General features: G+C 39.1%; 2 protein-coding genes across 2 annotated transcripts; both read left to right on the forward strand.

Annotated features, from left to right (window-relative positions):
• Positions 1 to 1,230: 1,230 nt before the first annotated feature.
• LOC148896773 (C-reactive protein-like) lies at positions 1,231 to 4,155 on the forward strand. The gene is made up of 3 exons (XM_088998676.1): positions 1,231 to 1,288; positions 1,598 to 1,700; positions 3,537 to 4,155. Exons 1-3 carry the CDS (start codon positions 1,231 to 1,233, stop codon positions 4,042 to 4,044), a joined length of 669 nt encoding a protein of 222 aa, XP_088854802.1. The 3' UTR covers positions 4,045 to 4,155.
• Positions 4,156 to 6,297: 2,142 nt separating this feature from the next.
• Positions 6,298 to 9,629, forward strand: LOC148896774 (C-reactive protein-like). Its single transcript, XM_088997970.1, has 4 exons — positions 6,298 to 6,379; positions 6,500 to 6,557; positions 8,195 to 8,297; positions 8,958 to 9,629. The coding sequence occupies exons 2-4, from the start codon at positions 6,500 to 6,502 to the stop codon at positions 9,472 to 9,474; spliced, it is 678 nt and encodes a 225-aa protein (XP_088854096.1). The 5' UTR covers positions 6,298 to 6,379; the 3' UTR covers positions 9,475 to 9,629.
• Positions 9,630 to 13,327: the final 3,698 nt, after the last annotated feature.

The following is a 13,327-nucleotide window of genomic DNA, read 5'->3' on the forward strand; positions in this document are numbered from 1 at the left end:
TTGTTTTTGCATTACTACATTACGTCACTTCATATATGTCACTACCTCACTTTACATCCGTCACTACCTCATTTTACATACAGCACTACCTCACTTTACATTCAGAAATTACATGTATTCTCTGTTGTCAATTGTATGTCTTCTTTTAGCCACGTTAAAGTGCCTTGCACGCTGGGTCCGAGAGGACATTAATTTCATCTGTGCTGTATGTCATGCATATTAGCATATTTGACAATAAAGCTGACTTTGACTTAAGAATGAATGACTGCCTGTGTCTTTGTATTGTAATATTACTTGTTATTTTTATTTTTTTTGTTCTTTTGACTTCAAGATGGCGCAGCGAGAGTGGCTGCCTTTCCAGCAGCTCCTGTATGTTGTTTTTCTACTTACATTTATTACTTTCATCTTCTTTTCATAACTTTGCTGCTGTGAAATGTAAATTTCTCCACTACGAGACGAATAAAGGAAAATCCAATCCAAAACAACAACAACAAAAAACACTTCACACTTCATACAGGCATGTTTCTCAACTTTTGAAAATCCCTTCTGAAAAAATAGAATGCTTGATGTTTTCTCATAATACACATACCCATTTCAAACGTTTCCTTCTGGACCAAGAACGTCAAGAATATGGATTTTAATCAACTCAGAAAAATCTGAAACCCATTTTTGAATAAATGTAAATGAATTCCAATTCGGACAGAAACAGTACTGGTGTCATTTATTTCTTAATTCGTTGTGTGAAGTATATTGAGTTGCCTTGTGCATAAATTGTGCAAGACAACATTGTAAAACTACAAATAAATTATGACATGAGAGGTTTTGGCCCAACCTCAGGGAAATGCTTTTCTATGAGATGGCAGAAATTCAGACAACTTTAAGTTTCCCAATTTGTGATCTATATTTGCCATTTCTTTTTCCTGTGTCTCTTGTGTCTCCCAATTATGTCGTTGTCAACCAATCAATTCTCTTGAACGCTTCACGTCCTATCCAGGTGTGCCTCATTGTCTCATCACTGTGTTTGTATTTAGTTCAGTCTTCCATGCCGTATCTTTGTGACTCCAGGTAATCATCACTTGTGGCCTGTCGTGGTGAGTTCCTCATGTTCAGTTTATGACTTGGTAAAGAACAGATAGTTAAATCCAATCTGTAGTGCATTAAAAATGGTTATTAAATTGCAAATGCTTTATGCTCAATGGTGTGGTCCGGGTGACCTTCTTTTAATTTCAGATGGAGAAAGTATTGGTGCTTATGGTGATGCTTGCATCATGTTGTGCAAATACCAAAGGTAAGAATCAATGTGGTCACTGTCACCTCAGAAAAACGCTTAAGAGTAAAAGTGTGGTTGAGACGCTTGTATTGTAAGTAATACAACAAGTGGTTTTTTTTTTTTTTTTTTTAAGTAAAAAAATATTTTCCAACAAATGCATTATTGAACTCAAGGTGTGACATTTGCTATCGTTAGTGACAATGACTTGTGACTGAAGCTCAAGTGTACAAAAAGCTTCTGATATCAGCATGTTTGATTATAAAATGGAAATTTTTGTCTTACTAAATCCACTGTCATGATTCCTCTAAATCCTTTTTGTTTGTGCAGATCTTTCTGGTAAAGTCTTTGTATTCCCCAAGGGGACTAACAATGATCATGTGACCTTAATGACACCCAAAACATCCTTCAATGCAGTGACTGTCTGCCTCAGGTAAATGCAAATCGGCTTTGATATTATTTCTTTCAGTCCTCGCCTTTAGCGACAAAAGTGATTACTGGAAACAATTTTATAGTGAAGTCAATTAACTCATTCAATGCCAGCTTATGTGCAAAAATGTGTCCACTCCAGTGCCAAGGTTTTTGTCAATTTTACTCGAATTCCAGGACCCACAGAATATTGAATTTTAGGACTACATAAACATTCAATTCCGCGTAAGAACCCATATGTGCCTATTTCCATTCTGAATGAAAGTTTAAATATCACAAAGATTGTGTTGGGTATTTAACCAAACCATATTTTAGGAAAGTTTAGTTGCTACACACACAAAGCAAACAATGTCATAGTCTAGTTTTGCCATAGGAAAGTCCAGTTGGCTTAAAGCTAACACACAATGGAAAAACGCCATTAATAGACCAACATAAATTGCAAACTATGTAGTTGTAGCCTTAATAATAATCATTTACTGCCAGACAGTGTGCAAAAACGTATCTACTCAAGTGCCAGGGTTTTTGTCATTTTCACTCAAATTGCAAAACCTTCAGAATATTGAGTTTTAGGACTACGTAAACATTCAATGCAGCACAAGAAACCTGAGACACTCTTCTTTCATCAGAAAAAAAAAACTCAATTCCGAAGTTATATAAGTTTGGAGTTATCTGAGCTTCAAATGGGGGTGGCTGTACAATATACAATATATATTGATTTATATAGCACTGTAACAGCTGAAGCTGAAATAAAGTGTAACATGGACAAAAGGCAAATGCTGCCCTCTAAAGGAAGGAAAAATCATTGCCAGAGGTCTGACCAGCGCTTTTTTGGCATCCCCGCAAGAAAAAAAAAACAAATTTGGGAATGGCACTCCACGTCAGTTTTCAATTCCCGAATTAGTTAAAAAAAATAAACTTGACAATATACAGTCAAGTCTCGTTATATCTATATCTGTTATATCGATAGTACTGCTTATTACGATACTATTTCTATGAACGCAAGGAGAAAATTTACATGCCGCAGGATCGGATATATCGATAGTCCGATTATATCGATATTTTTTCCCGACTCCTGAGAATATCGCTAAAACGAGACTAGTCCAGACAAGGAATAATAATAACAACAACAATAATAATAATAATACATTTACAAGCGACTTTCAAATCGCCCAAGGACACTTGACAATTAAAAGAACAAGCTAAAAATAATTGTGGGTGAGCAGCGGCAGCCAAAACGCACTAGTATACACTCGACCTTGAAGATAAATTTAGGATGGCCTTTGTGGAATTTGACTAAAGTGGAAAAACTTGCAATAAAATGTTATTTATTTAGTAATTTTTGTAGGGAGGACAACACCGAATGACGATGAGAAACCATGGTTACTTGGATAACACTGATTACAACACCTGTTTTGCATTTGGTCATGTTCGCAAGCTGAGCTGTGATTGGTCAATGTTATATGGTCATCCCTCTAGAGGGCAGTGATGTGGAGTGAAGGGAGTTAGTTAATTCTTGTTCAGAATCAGAATACCTTTATTCGTTCCACAATGGGGAAATTTGCAGTCCACAGCAGCAATTGAAAAGGGATGGAGTTGGGGTGGTTCTCCCCCTCCCCCACATTTTGGAGCACACATGATCCTGCTAATTGCAGATGAGACGTACCTGTTACAGCATGGCAGAGGACACCAGTCAATAAAAAATGACAAAAGTAGAATTATAACAATGGTACAATTCCAGACTTTAAAATGAAATTATACTGTCACAGTTGTGTCTCAAGTATTTGTGCTTATTGACTTACCTTTGGTGTGTGTGTGTGTGTGTGTGTGTGTGTGTGCTCAGATTCATCACAGATCTCAACAGGAACTATGTCCTCTTTTCTCTGGCCACACCGGTGCTCAGCAACGATTTAGTCATTTTCAAGCTTCCAACAGGCAACGTGAGAGTTAACGTTCGGCACGGCGGTACCGACTTCCTGTCGCTGTCTTTTCCTCCCAACTTCTGGCATACCATGTGCACCACTTGGGACTCTCAAAATGGAATTGCCCAGTTGTGGATGGACGGCAAGGCTAGCGTCAAAAGGTATATCCACTCTGGGCAACCAATCATGGGAAAGCCCAGCATCATCCTCGGTCAAGAGCAGGATAAATATGGAGGAGGTTTTGATGTCTCGCAATCCTTCGTTGGCATGATCTCACGGCTTCACATGTGGGACTACGTCCTCTCGCCAAGGGAGATTCAACGCTACACGTGGAACTCCAACTTCACCCCTGGCAATGTGCTCAACTGGAGAGCGTTAGATTATGAAATCACTGGCAAAGTCTTGGTGGAAGATGAGCTTACTTTGTAGAAGTTTGAAATTACACTTGTGTATTATTAAACTTGACTTTGAATATCATGTCTTAACTTTTGAGTATTTCTTATTGGAGCGCAAGATGGCTTGCTCCAAATTTTATTTATTTTTAATCACTGGCCTTCCTTGGTCGAGTAAGTGCGAGGTGCCAGCACTGGTGGTTTGCATATTGACTAAAACACACAAACTATTTTCTGAAATGAGGAATTGTTTAAATTCATTAACCCATTCACAAATGTATTCTGGAAGTGAAAATGTGACGTAGACTGCTGATAGATTAGACATAAGTTATCATATTTAAAGGACAACCGACATCTCCGGACAAGTTGTGTCCATAAGTTGTAAAATATGTTACAAAGATTCCACCACATATAGCTATATTTTACGTTTTAAGACTCGCGCTGAATATTCCGTAAGTCTTGTTTTTGAGTTGGTGACAAGTCCTCACCCTACGTCACTGAAGGAACGTCCTTGACTGAAAAAAGGACACATTGTAGCAGTCCTTCCATCATGTCAATGCATTTTGCTGTACTTTGTTTGGTCTGAAAACTTGCTGTTAAAGCGCTATATAAACCAATATGTATTGCATTGTATTTTGGACAGCCACCCTATTTTTAAGCTCCGATAAATCCAGACCCATATAATTTAGGAATTCACTGATTTTTTTTTTTTTTTCTGATGAAATAAGACGAGGGTTTCTAATGCTGCATTGCATGTCTATATATTCTGAGGGTCCTGGAATTCAAGTGACAATGACAAAAACGGTGCCATTGGAGTGGACACATTTTTTTTTCCCACATCGTCTGGCAGTGAATGAGTTAACATGGCTTCCTTTTTTTTTTACCATTTTATTTTGGTATAACATTTGGTACTTTGGTACTAGCTATGCAACAGTTAAAGGACAACCGACGTCACTTTTTTGTTTCCTAACTGACATCAGAAAAACGTTTTATAGCATCTAAAATATCCAAAACACGCAGGCTGATATTTTTATTCAAATGCAAAACACCAATAAAAATGACTTAGTCTCCAAAATCTGCAAAAAATTGAGCTGCGAATTGGGCATTTTCAGAAAGTCCCGCCCCCAGTTCGTGACGTCACCCCAAAACGTCTTGCCTTGTTGGAGAATCAAAACAATGGCTTCATATTCGGCGAATATGCTTTCTTGTTATGCATCCAGTTATGATTATGATTCAAATACAGTAAAGTCTTGTTATATCGATATCGGATATATCGATAGTCCCGGTTATATCGATACTATTTCTATGCACGCACGGAGAAAATTACATGCAAACAGGGTCGGATATATCGATAGTCCCGGTTATATCGATATTTTTTCGGACTCCCTTGAATATCGATATAACGAGACTTTACTGTAGTTCTGAAGAGGAAAGTATAAATGTTTGCAATCGATTAAAGGTTTTCTGGGTCGTTTTGAATGCCCAAGACTGATGTGTAGTGTCACAGAAAATGCAGAAGATGGCGGCAGAGCTCTGTTGGAAATAGTTTTGTTTTGCAGTTTGGATTTTTTTTCAACAAATATCAGAGTTGTCTCGGTGTAATGTACAATGATTCACCATTGCGTTATGTGTTTTCCTTCTAATTTCGCCATCAAAACGGATCAACACTAAGTTTTCAGACCAAACAAAGTACCGCAAAATTCATTGAGGTGATGCAAGGTATGTCCTTTCTCAGTTAGGGGTGTTCCTTCAGTGACGTACGGTGAGGACTCGTCATCAACTCAAAAACAAGACTTATGGAATATTTAGCGCGAGTCTTAAAACGTAAAATATAGGTAGTATATGCGGTGGAATCTTTGTAAAATACCTTCAGTAGAAGTCATTTGAAGCCATTTTACAAATTATGGACACAACTTGTCCGGAGACGTCGGTTGTCCTTTAACAATTGTACTTCAGGAGAAAACTTAACTCCATTTTAAAATCTATAAAATAAAAAAATGGAAGCCCCAGTTAACAATGCAGATGTCCTTTTTCCTTGTCCAACACTTGTATTTGAGATTTCACTACAGGATTGACTCTACAGGAGTGCGTGAACAAATGAGCAGCCTTACTGATGTCTGAGTTCAACAGTCAGTCAAAAGGGGGAAAAAATCCATGTCAATGTTTCACTGGGGTGTGGAGGTCATGATGGGACATGTGTCCATTTTCTGTATATCTTGGCCACATTGCGCCTGTGACATTGCACAATGAAAAACATTTGACTCAAAAGTCCAAGAGTACAGAATCCTTATCAATTAAATAAACAAATTTCCCTTTAAATACTGTTAAAAGGCTGCTCAGATTTCTACTCAAAACTGGGCAGTCAAGACAAGGTAAGGAAAATTAATTGCGCTTCAAGAAAAAGAAACAGGATATTACTTTTGTACAATGACAATATGTAGAAATATTTTGTTTTTCAGTAGTACAGTGATGCAAAACTGATTGCATTTCAGATGGAGAAACTCTTGTTTTTCATGGTGATGCTTGCATCGTGCTATGCAGAAACCAAAGGTAGGAAACCGCGTGCGTCACACATACAAAAAAAATGCGTGCCAAGCAAGAAAGATGGAAAAGGTTGAGTTCACTCGTGTTCACAGATTGGTTTGTACAATGGGTAATCAGGAATTTGCAACGAACAAAAGTAGTTTTTTTTTTAAAATATGATGGGTGTTAGGACCATTATTAAGTCTAAGTCAGCTTTATTGTCAAATTTGCTAGAATGCATGAGCATGACATACAGCACAGATGAAATTACTGTCCTCTCGGACCCAGCATGCAAGGCACTTATGATTTTAATGAAGCAGGGATCAAAAGTAAGAATAAAAAAGATTCTTTAATCTTTGGGATGGCACATAATGGAGCTCATGCAGATGGTCGAGGCACGAGGGGAAAGAAGAGAGAGAGAGAGAGAGGGAGAGACCTGTTTGGGAGAGGTTTTGTAATGAGCAGCAGGATGTTACGTTGACCAGATGTACAAAAACAGATGTCTGAGAAAATAAAATGTTAAGAAAATAAAACAATGTTTAAAATGTGTTAGTGTGGCAAATTGCCTTACAGGACAACCGACGGCTCCGGACAAGTTGTGTCCATAATTTGTAAAATGGCTTCAAATGACTTCCACTGAGCGTATTTTACAAAGATTTCACGGCATATAGCTATATTTTACGTTTTCAGACTCGCGCTGAATATTCAGGAAGTCTTGTTTTCGAGTTGGTGACGATTCCTGACGTGACGTCACGGAGGGAACGCCCCTGACTGAAAAAGCGACACACAATGCATTTTGGGTACTTTGTTTGGTCTGAAAACTTCGTGTTAATCCGTGTTGATGGTGAAATTAGAAGGAAAAAACATAACGCGATGGTGAATCGTGTGTTGCACCAAGACTACTATTTGATACTAGTTGACACAAATTCCCAGCAGACAAATCAGCCCATTTCCAAAGGAGCTTGGGCGCCATCTTGTGCATTTTTTGGGACGTTACATTGGAGTCCAGATGCCTCAAAATGAGACGGAAGGACTTCTTTAATCGATTGCAAACATGTATGCTTTCCTCTTCAGAACTATTTGAATCATATTCATAACTGGATGAGTAACAAGAAAGCATCTTCTTCAAATCTGAAGCAATTGTTTTGATTCTCGAGCAATGCAAGACATCTTGGCGTGACGTCACGAACAAGGGGGCGGGACCTTCTGAAACTCGGCATCTCCTAGGTCATTTTGGAGTAGTTTTGGGACACTTAAAGTCATTTTTATTGGTGTTTTGCATTTGACTAAAAATGTCAGCCTGCGTGTTTTGGGTATTTTAGATGCTCTAAAACGTTTTTCTGATGTCAGTTAGTTAACAAAAAAAAATGTTGTCGGTTGTCCTTTAACAATAGGGGTCAAAGGACAATATTAAACTGTTCAGTAGACATGAGAAAGGTTATAATCTCCCTCATGGCAACTGGCACGGCAGTGTAAAAGCATCTTGAATTGCCACACAGCAAAGTGATCATACAATACAATACTTATTGATTTATCATACAAAATAGAAGTCAAAAAGGAACATGGTCCGCTTTCTTTCTTTCTGACTGCACGTCACTGATAAAAATACATCTTACATGTCTAATTCCAATCACGTCGTCTTCATCCTTTATTAATGTTTGCAGATCTTTCTGGCAAAGTCTTTGTCTTCCCAAGGGAGACTTCCAAAGATCACGTGAAACTGCTAACAAGCAAAACATCCTTCAGTGCAGTCACCGTCTGTCTCAGGTAACCAGGGCATTACCAGCGACCTCTGGATTGCTTTTATTCACTAGTTTGAGAATAAGAATCAAGAATTAAATCAAATATGAGCTAAAAGTGACGGTCCGGTAGTCAAGTGGTTAGCACGCCGGCAGAGGTCGTGAGTTCAAGATCTGGTTCGGCCTCCCTGTGCATGTTCCCCCGGGTCCGCGTGGGTTTTCTCCGGGTACTCCGGTTCCCTCCCACATTCCAAACTCATGTATGCCAGGCTGATTGAACACTGTCAATTGTCCCTAGGGGTGGAAGTGACTGATTTTTTGTTCCTATGTGTGCCCTGCAATTGGTTGGCAACCGGTTCAAGGTGTCCCCTGCCTAGTGCCCGAAGATGATTGGGATAGGCTCCAGCACCCCCTGCGACCCTACTCAGGATAAAATGGACTGATGAGCTAAATGTTTATAGGATATGTATCTAGCCAATTTAAAAAAACATGTTACCTGTAATGATTATTTATTGCAGAGGATAAAGAATACATGCATATGTGTATTGTTCTAATATGTCTGTTTCTCTTGCCATTTAGTTTAGCAGAAAAATGTTCACTGTGATGCGCAAGAAATTGCTTTTAGGCTATTTAAAAAAATAAGGTAAAAATATTTCCACAACCACTAAGCAGTTGCGTGTTTTCTTAGATTCATGACAGATCTCACCAGGAACTACGCTCTCTTCTCTCTGGCCACGCCGGCGATCAGCAACGACTTTGTGCTCTTCAAGATCAACAACGCAGATGTTATCAGGGCGCATGCCCGAGATGGTGGCACAGACTTCCTGTCTCTGTCATTTCCTCCCAACACCTGGCACACCATGTGCTCCACCTGGGACTCTCAAAACGGCAACGCCCAGTTATGGGTGGATGGGAAACCCTCCATCAAGAGGTTTATCCATTCAGGACAACCGATTAGCGGCAAGCCAAGCACCATCCTGGGCCAAGAGCAAGATACTTACGGGGGAGGTTTTGAAGCCATTCAGTCGTTTATAGGCATGATGTCACAACTCCACATGTGGGACTATGTCCTCTCTCCAGAGGAGATCCAACGCTACACGGAAAAATCAATTTTCACCCCTGGGAATGTGTTCAACTGGAGAGCACTTGACTATGAAATTGTTGGCAATATTTTGGTAGAGGATGAGGTCATGGAGAATAAATAGGGGGGAAAGGTGCCTGTTTTCAAGAAAACTTGAAATGCTGCAATAAAGATTTGTAGAGGACGCGTCCTCCCCATGGAAAATGTTCAAAGAATAAAAGATATATTTCATCCAGACAAAACGTGTAGTCTTTCAATAAAGTTGTTTTTTCCCCTCCATCCATTTTCTGATCTGCTTATCTTCATAAGGATAATCAGAATCAGAATCAAAAGCCTTCATTTTCTTCAAAAGATGACACCGCGCTTTAAAGGACAACCGATACCATTTTTTGTTTCCTAACTGACATCAGAAAAACGTTTTATAGCATCTAAAATACCCAAAACACGCAGTATGATATTTTTAGTCAAATGCAAAACACCAATACAAATGACGTAAAGTGTCAAAAAACTGCCACAAAATGACTTCGGAACTGGGGTTTTTCAGAAAGTGCCGCCCCCAGTTCGTTACGTCACGCCAGGAAGTCTTACCATGCTCAAGAATCAAAACAATGTCTTCAGATTCGGAGAAGATGCTTTCTTGTTACTCATCCAGTTATGAATATGATTCAAATAGTTCTGAAGAGGAAAGCATACATGTTTGCAATCGATTAAAGAAGTCCTTCTGTATCAATTCGAGCCGTCAGGACTCCAATGTAGCGTCCCAGAAAATGCACAAGATGGCGCACAAGCTCCATTGGAAATGGGCTGATTTGTCTGCTGGGAATTTGTGTCCACTTCTATATGGTGTTACCACAATTGGTAGTCTTGATGCGACACAACGATTCACCTTTGCGATATTTATGTGTTTTCTTTCTAATTCCGCCATCAACATGGATCAACACGAAGTTTTCAGACCAAACAAAGTACCCAAAATGCATTGTGTGTCGCTTTCTTGGTCAGGGGCGTTCCTGACGTGACGTCACGCATCGTCATCAATTCAAAAACAAGACTTCCTGAATATTCAGCAGGAGTCTTAAAACGTAAAATATAGCTATATGCCGTGGAATCTTTATAAAATGCGCTCATTAGAAGTCATTAGAAGTGATTTTACAAATTATGGACACAACTTCTCCAGGGGTGTCGGTTGTCCTTTAATACCATTGGCTGCGATGGACGAGTGGTTAAGGTGCTGGACTTGAAATCCAATGGGATCTTCCTGCGCAGGTTGGAACCCTTCTTGCAGCGACTGAGTGTTGAAGTATATTTTGGGCATTACCATATTTATGGCAGAGAAACAAGTACCGTGGGATAAGCTTTTAGAAACGTGACGATAATGCTCTTTAGTCCAGTATGAATAAAACAGTAATAGCATATTTTCCGGTGTATAAGGCGCACCAAAAAGCCTTTATTTTCTTCAAAAGAGGACCCTGCGCCTTATACGCAGGTGCACCTTATATGCAAGGTAATATTGAGCCACAACAGATCTCGCAACTACTGCCAGAAGCCGCCCGTAACCCCAGCCTCTACTGTAGTGCCTTACTATGTAGTATGCCTTATATTCGGAAAACTTATATACTTATATTCGCAAGTTATATGGGTCTGGACTTATCTGATCTAGAAATGGAGGCAGCTGTACAAAACACAATACAAATTAATTTATATAGCGCTTTAACAACACCTGAAGCTGTACCAAAGCGCTAACATGGACAAAAAGCAAATGCTGCCCGCTCATGGAAGGGAAAAACATTGCCAGAGGTCAGACCAGCGCTTTATCGGCACCCACGGCCCCGCAATACAAATGAAAACCCGAACAAATTCGAATGAGTTAAGTGCCAAAAAGCTAATGTCGAGTGAAGTGATTGGTTTTTGGCACAGTTGTCCATGAATGCATGAAAAGAAATAGAATATAAAATATAATTCATATAATTTTGCGGACCCCTCGAAAAATAAATGATAAAAAAATTACATAAAATAGACACAAAATTATGTCTGTTTACAATTAATGCCACTAGACAAATTTGTTTTTACGGATCTCATCCACATCTGCTTATTTTAAAACAGTTCATTCTTCTCAGGCCGGTAATGTCTTCACTTGATAATTCGATTGCTCCAGAGGTAGTAGTAAAGGGACACCAGACATGAAATGGACGCATATAGCGGGATTTTTTTTTTAACAAAAGTCTAGTTTAATCCCTTGAATGCATGAAAACGTGACTACCACATGAGTGAAACGTGGCAGGAGGAACAGGCAGCACACATTGCATGAGAAGGCATTTGAGTGACTTCTATGTACATTATACACATTTTGTTTGCACACACATTTTGTAGAAATATAGTCATTGAAGCATATTGGACAACCAGCATTATTGGCTCATGAGGAAACATTCATGTAAATAAGGAGAGAGAGAGAGAGAAAATAAAGCAAGTGAGATTGACAACCCAAATCTGTTATGGAGAAAAATACAATTCTACTTATCGTATCACAATCAGAAATAGAAAAAGTGAAGTAGTCACTTACTCCCTCTTCATGAACATAATAGTTAAAGAGATTTAGAAATCCTTCAGGACAGTACAATCATCACACATCATCTTTCATTTCAAACCAAGTCTTTCAAATAAATATAATTCTCTGTGTTGTGAGAGGCGGCGAATTGTGGTTCAAAAAGCATCCATGTTGAATAAAATGCAGTGTCGCCACATTAAATCACCAGAGGAGATTTCACTTTGTGCGGCAGTCATGCGGAGAGGGGAAAATGGACAATCAAAATACAATGCAAATACAGTAAAGTCTCGTTATATCGATATCGGATATATCGATAGTCCCGGTTATATCGATACTATTTCTATGCACGCACGGAGAAAATTACATGCAAACAGGGTCGGATATATCGATAGTCCCGGTTATATCGATATTTTTTCGGACTCCCTTGAATATCGATATAACGAGACTTTACTGTAAAAGTAACCTAAAGAGCTTTGAAAAATGAAAATGGAGATTTTTGCATTCTTGCTTTAACACTACAAATAGCCCGTGACTTAAAAGACAGATCTACACGCTATCAGAAATGTCGTAAATTACATTACAATATCACAGGAATGCGGTGATGAGCAAAACATCCTGAGTCTGAAGGTGATACAGAATAGAAGTTATCATATTTAAAAGTTTCATGATGAGAAGGCCCACAATGGAAGCACAGAAAATCTGGGGTCAACCTGAGGTGAACGGACACAACCTGCTAAACTGTCATCTTCCTGTCGGAGATCTGGCCTTGGACTAATTTACGACTTGGTGAACTCCTTCACAGGAAGAGGTCATTAGCCAGGTTACAAATCTATCGGTTCTTAGAAAGGAAAACCAATTAAAAGAAGACTATGTTTTACGAATGTATCACTTACATTTCAATATATAGTGATACCTCGGTTCACGAACCCCTTGGCTTACTCTTCGGTTTACGAACGTTAAGTTTATGAAAATTTTACCTTGGCATACGAACTATTTTTCGGGATACACACGGAGCAACGAGTGATGTGTCGTTCGCGAACAAGCCCGTTCTAACAAGAAAATGGCACTTGACTCATTTTTGTCCTCTATTCCCCGCCCCCAGTCTTCCGTTAGAGCCACGTGATTGGTAAAGAACGCAGCAGTGAGGGGTGGTGGTTTAAACATTAAAGAGACAGGCAGACAACAGAGAGAGTGAGAAAACTGAGAGAGAAAAAAAAAATTTGGACTTGTTTCAACTTTGATAGTTCAAAGGCGGAGTGTGGACTGCAAGGTTAAAATTCCATCAATCAGGCTCCACAAATAACCCGCATAAGCCATCTGTACACTTGATGCAAAAAAACTATCAACCCAGCTAAACAAAACACAATTGATGAGGAACTAGGTAAAATGATCGCAGAGAAAGCACCTCCAAGGTATCATTCCTCAAGATGGTGAA

The sequence above is a fragment of the Hippocampus bargibanti genome, linkage group LG06, assembly GCF_051943395.1.
Source record: "Hippocampus bargibanti isolate YZ-2025 linkage group LG06, ASM5194339v1, whole genome shotgun sequence".
Lineage (NCBI taxonomy): Eukaryota > Metazoa > Chordata > Actinopteri > Syngnathiformes > Syngnathidae > Hippocampus > Hippocampus bargibanti.

Bases quoted from the DNA above. Each gene is read 5' to 3' on its own strand.
- LOC148896774 (XM_088997970.1), top strand. From the start codon at position 6,500: ATGGAGAAACTCTTGTTTTTCATGGTGATGCTTGCATCGTGCTATGCA. The intron at 6,558-8,194 runs GTAGGAAACCGC...TAATGTTTGCAG, and splicing joins GTGCTATGCAGAAACCAAAG to ATCTTTCTGGCAAAGTCTTT. The intron at 8,298-8,957 runs GTAACCAGGGCA...GTGTTTTCTTAG, and splicing joins GCAGTCACCGTCTGTCTCAG to ATTCATGACAGATCTCACCA.
- LOC148896773 (XM_088998676.1), top strand. From the start codon at position 1,231: ATGGAGAAAGTATTGGTGCTTATGGTGATGCTTGCATCATGTTGTGCA. The intron at 1,289-1,597 runs GTAAGAATCAAT...TTGTTTGTGCAG, and splicing joins ATGTTGTGCAAATACCAAAG to ATCTTTCTGGTAAAGTCTTT. The intron at 1,701-3,536 runs GTAAATGCAAAT...GTGTGTGCTCAG, and splicing joins GCAGTGACTGTCTGCCTCAG to ATTCATCACAGATCTCAACA.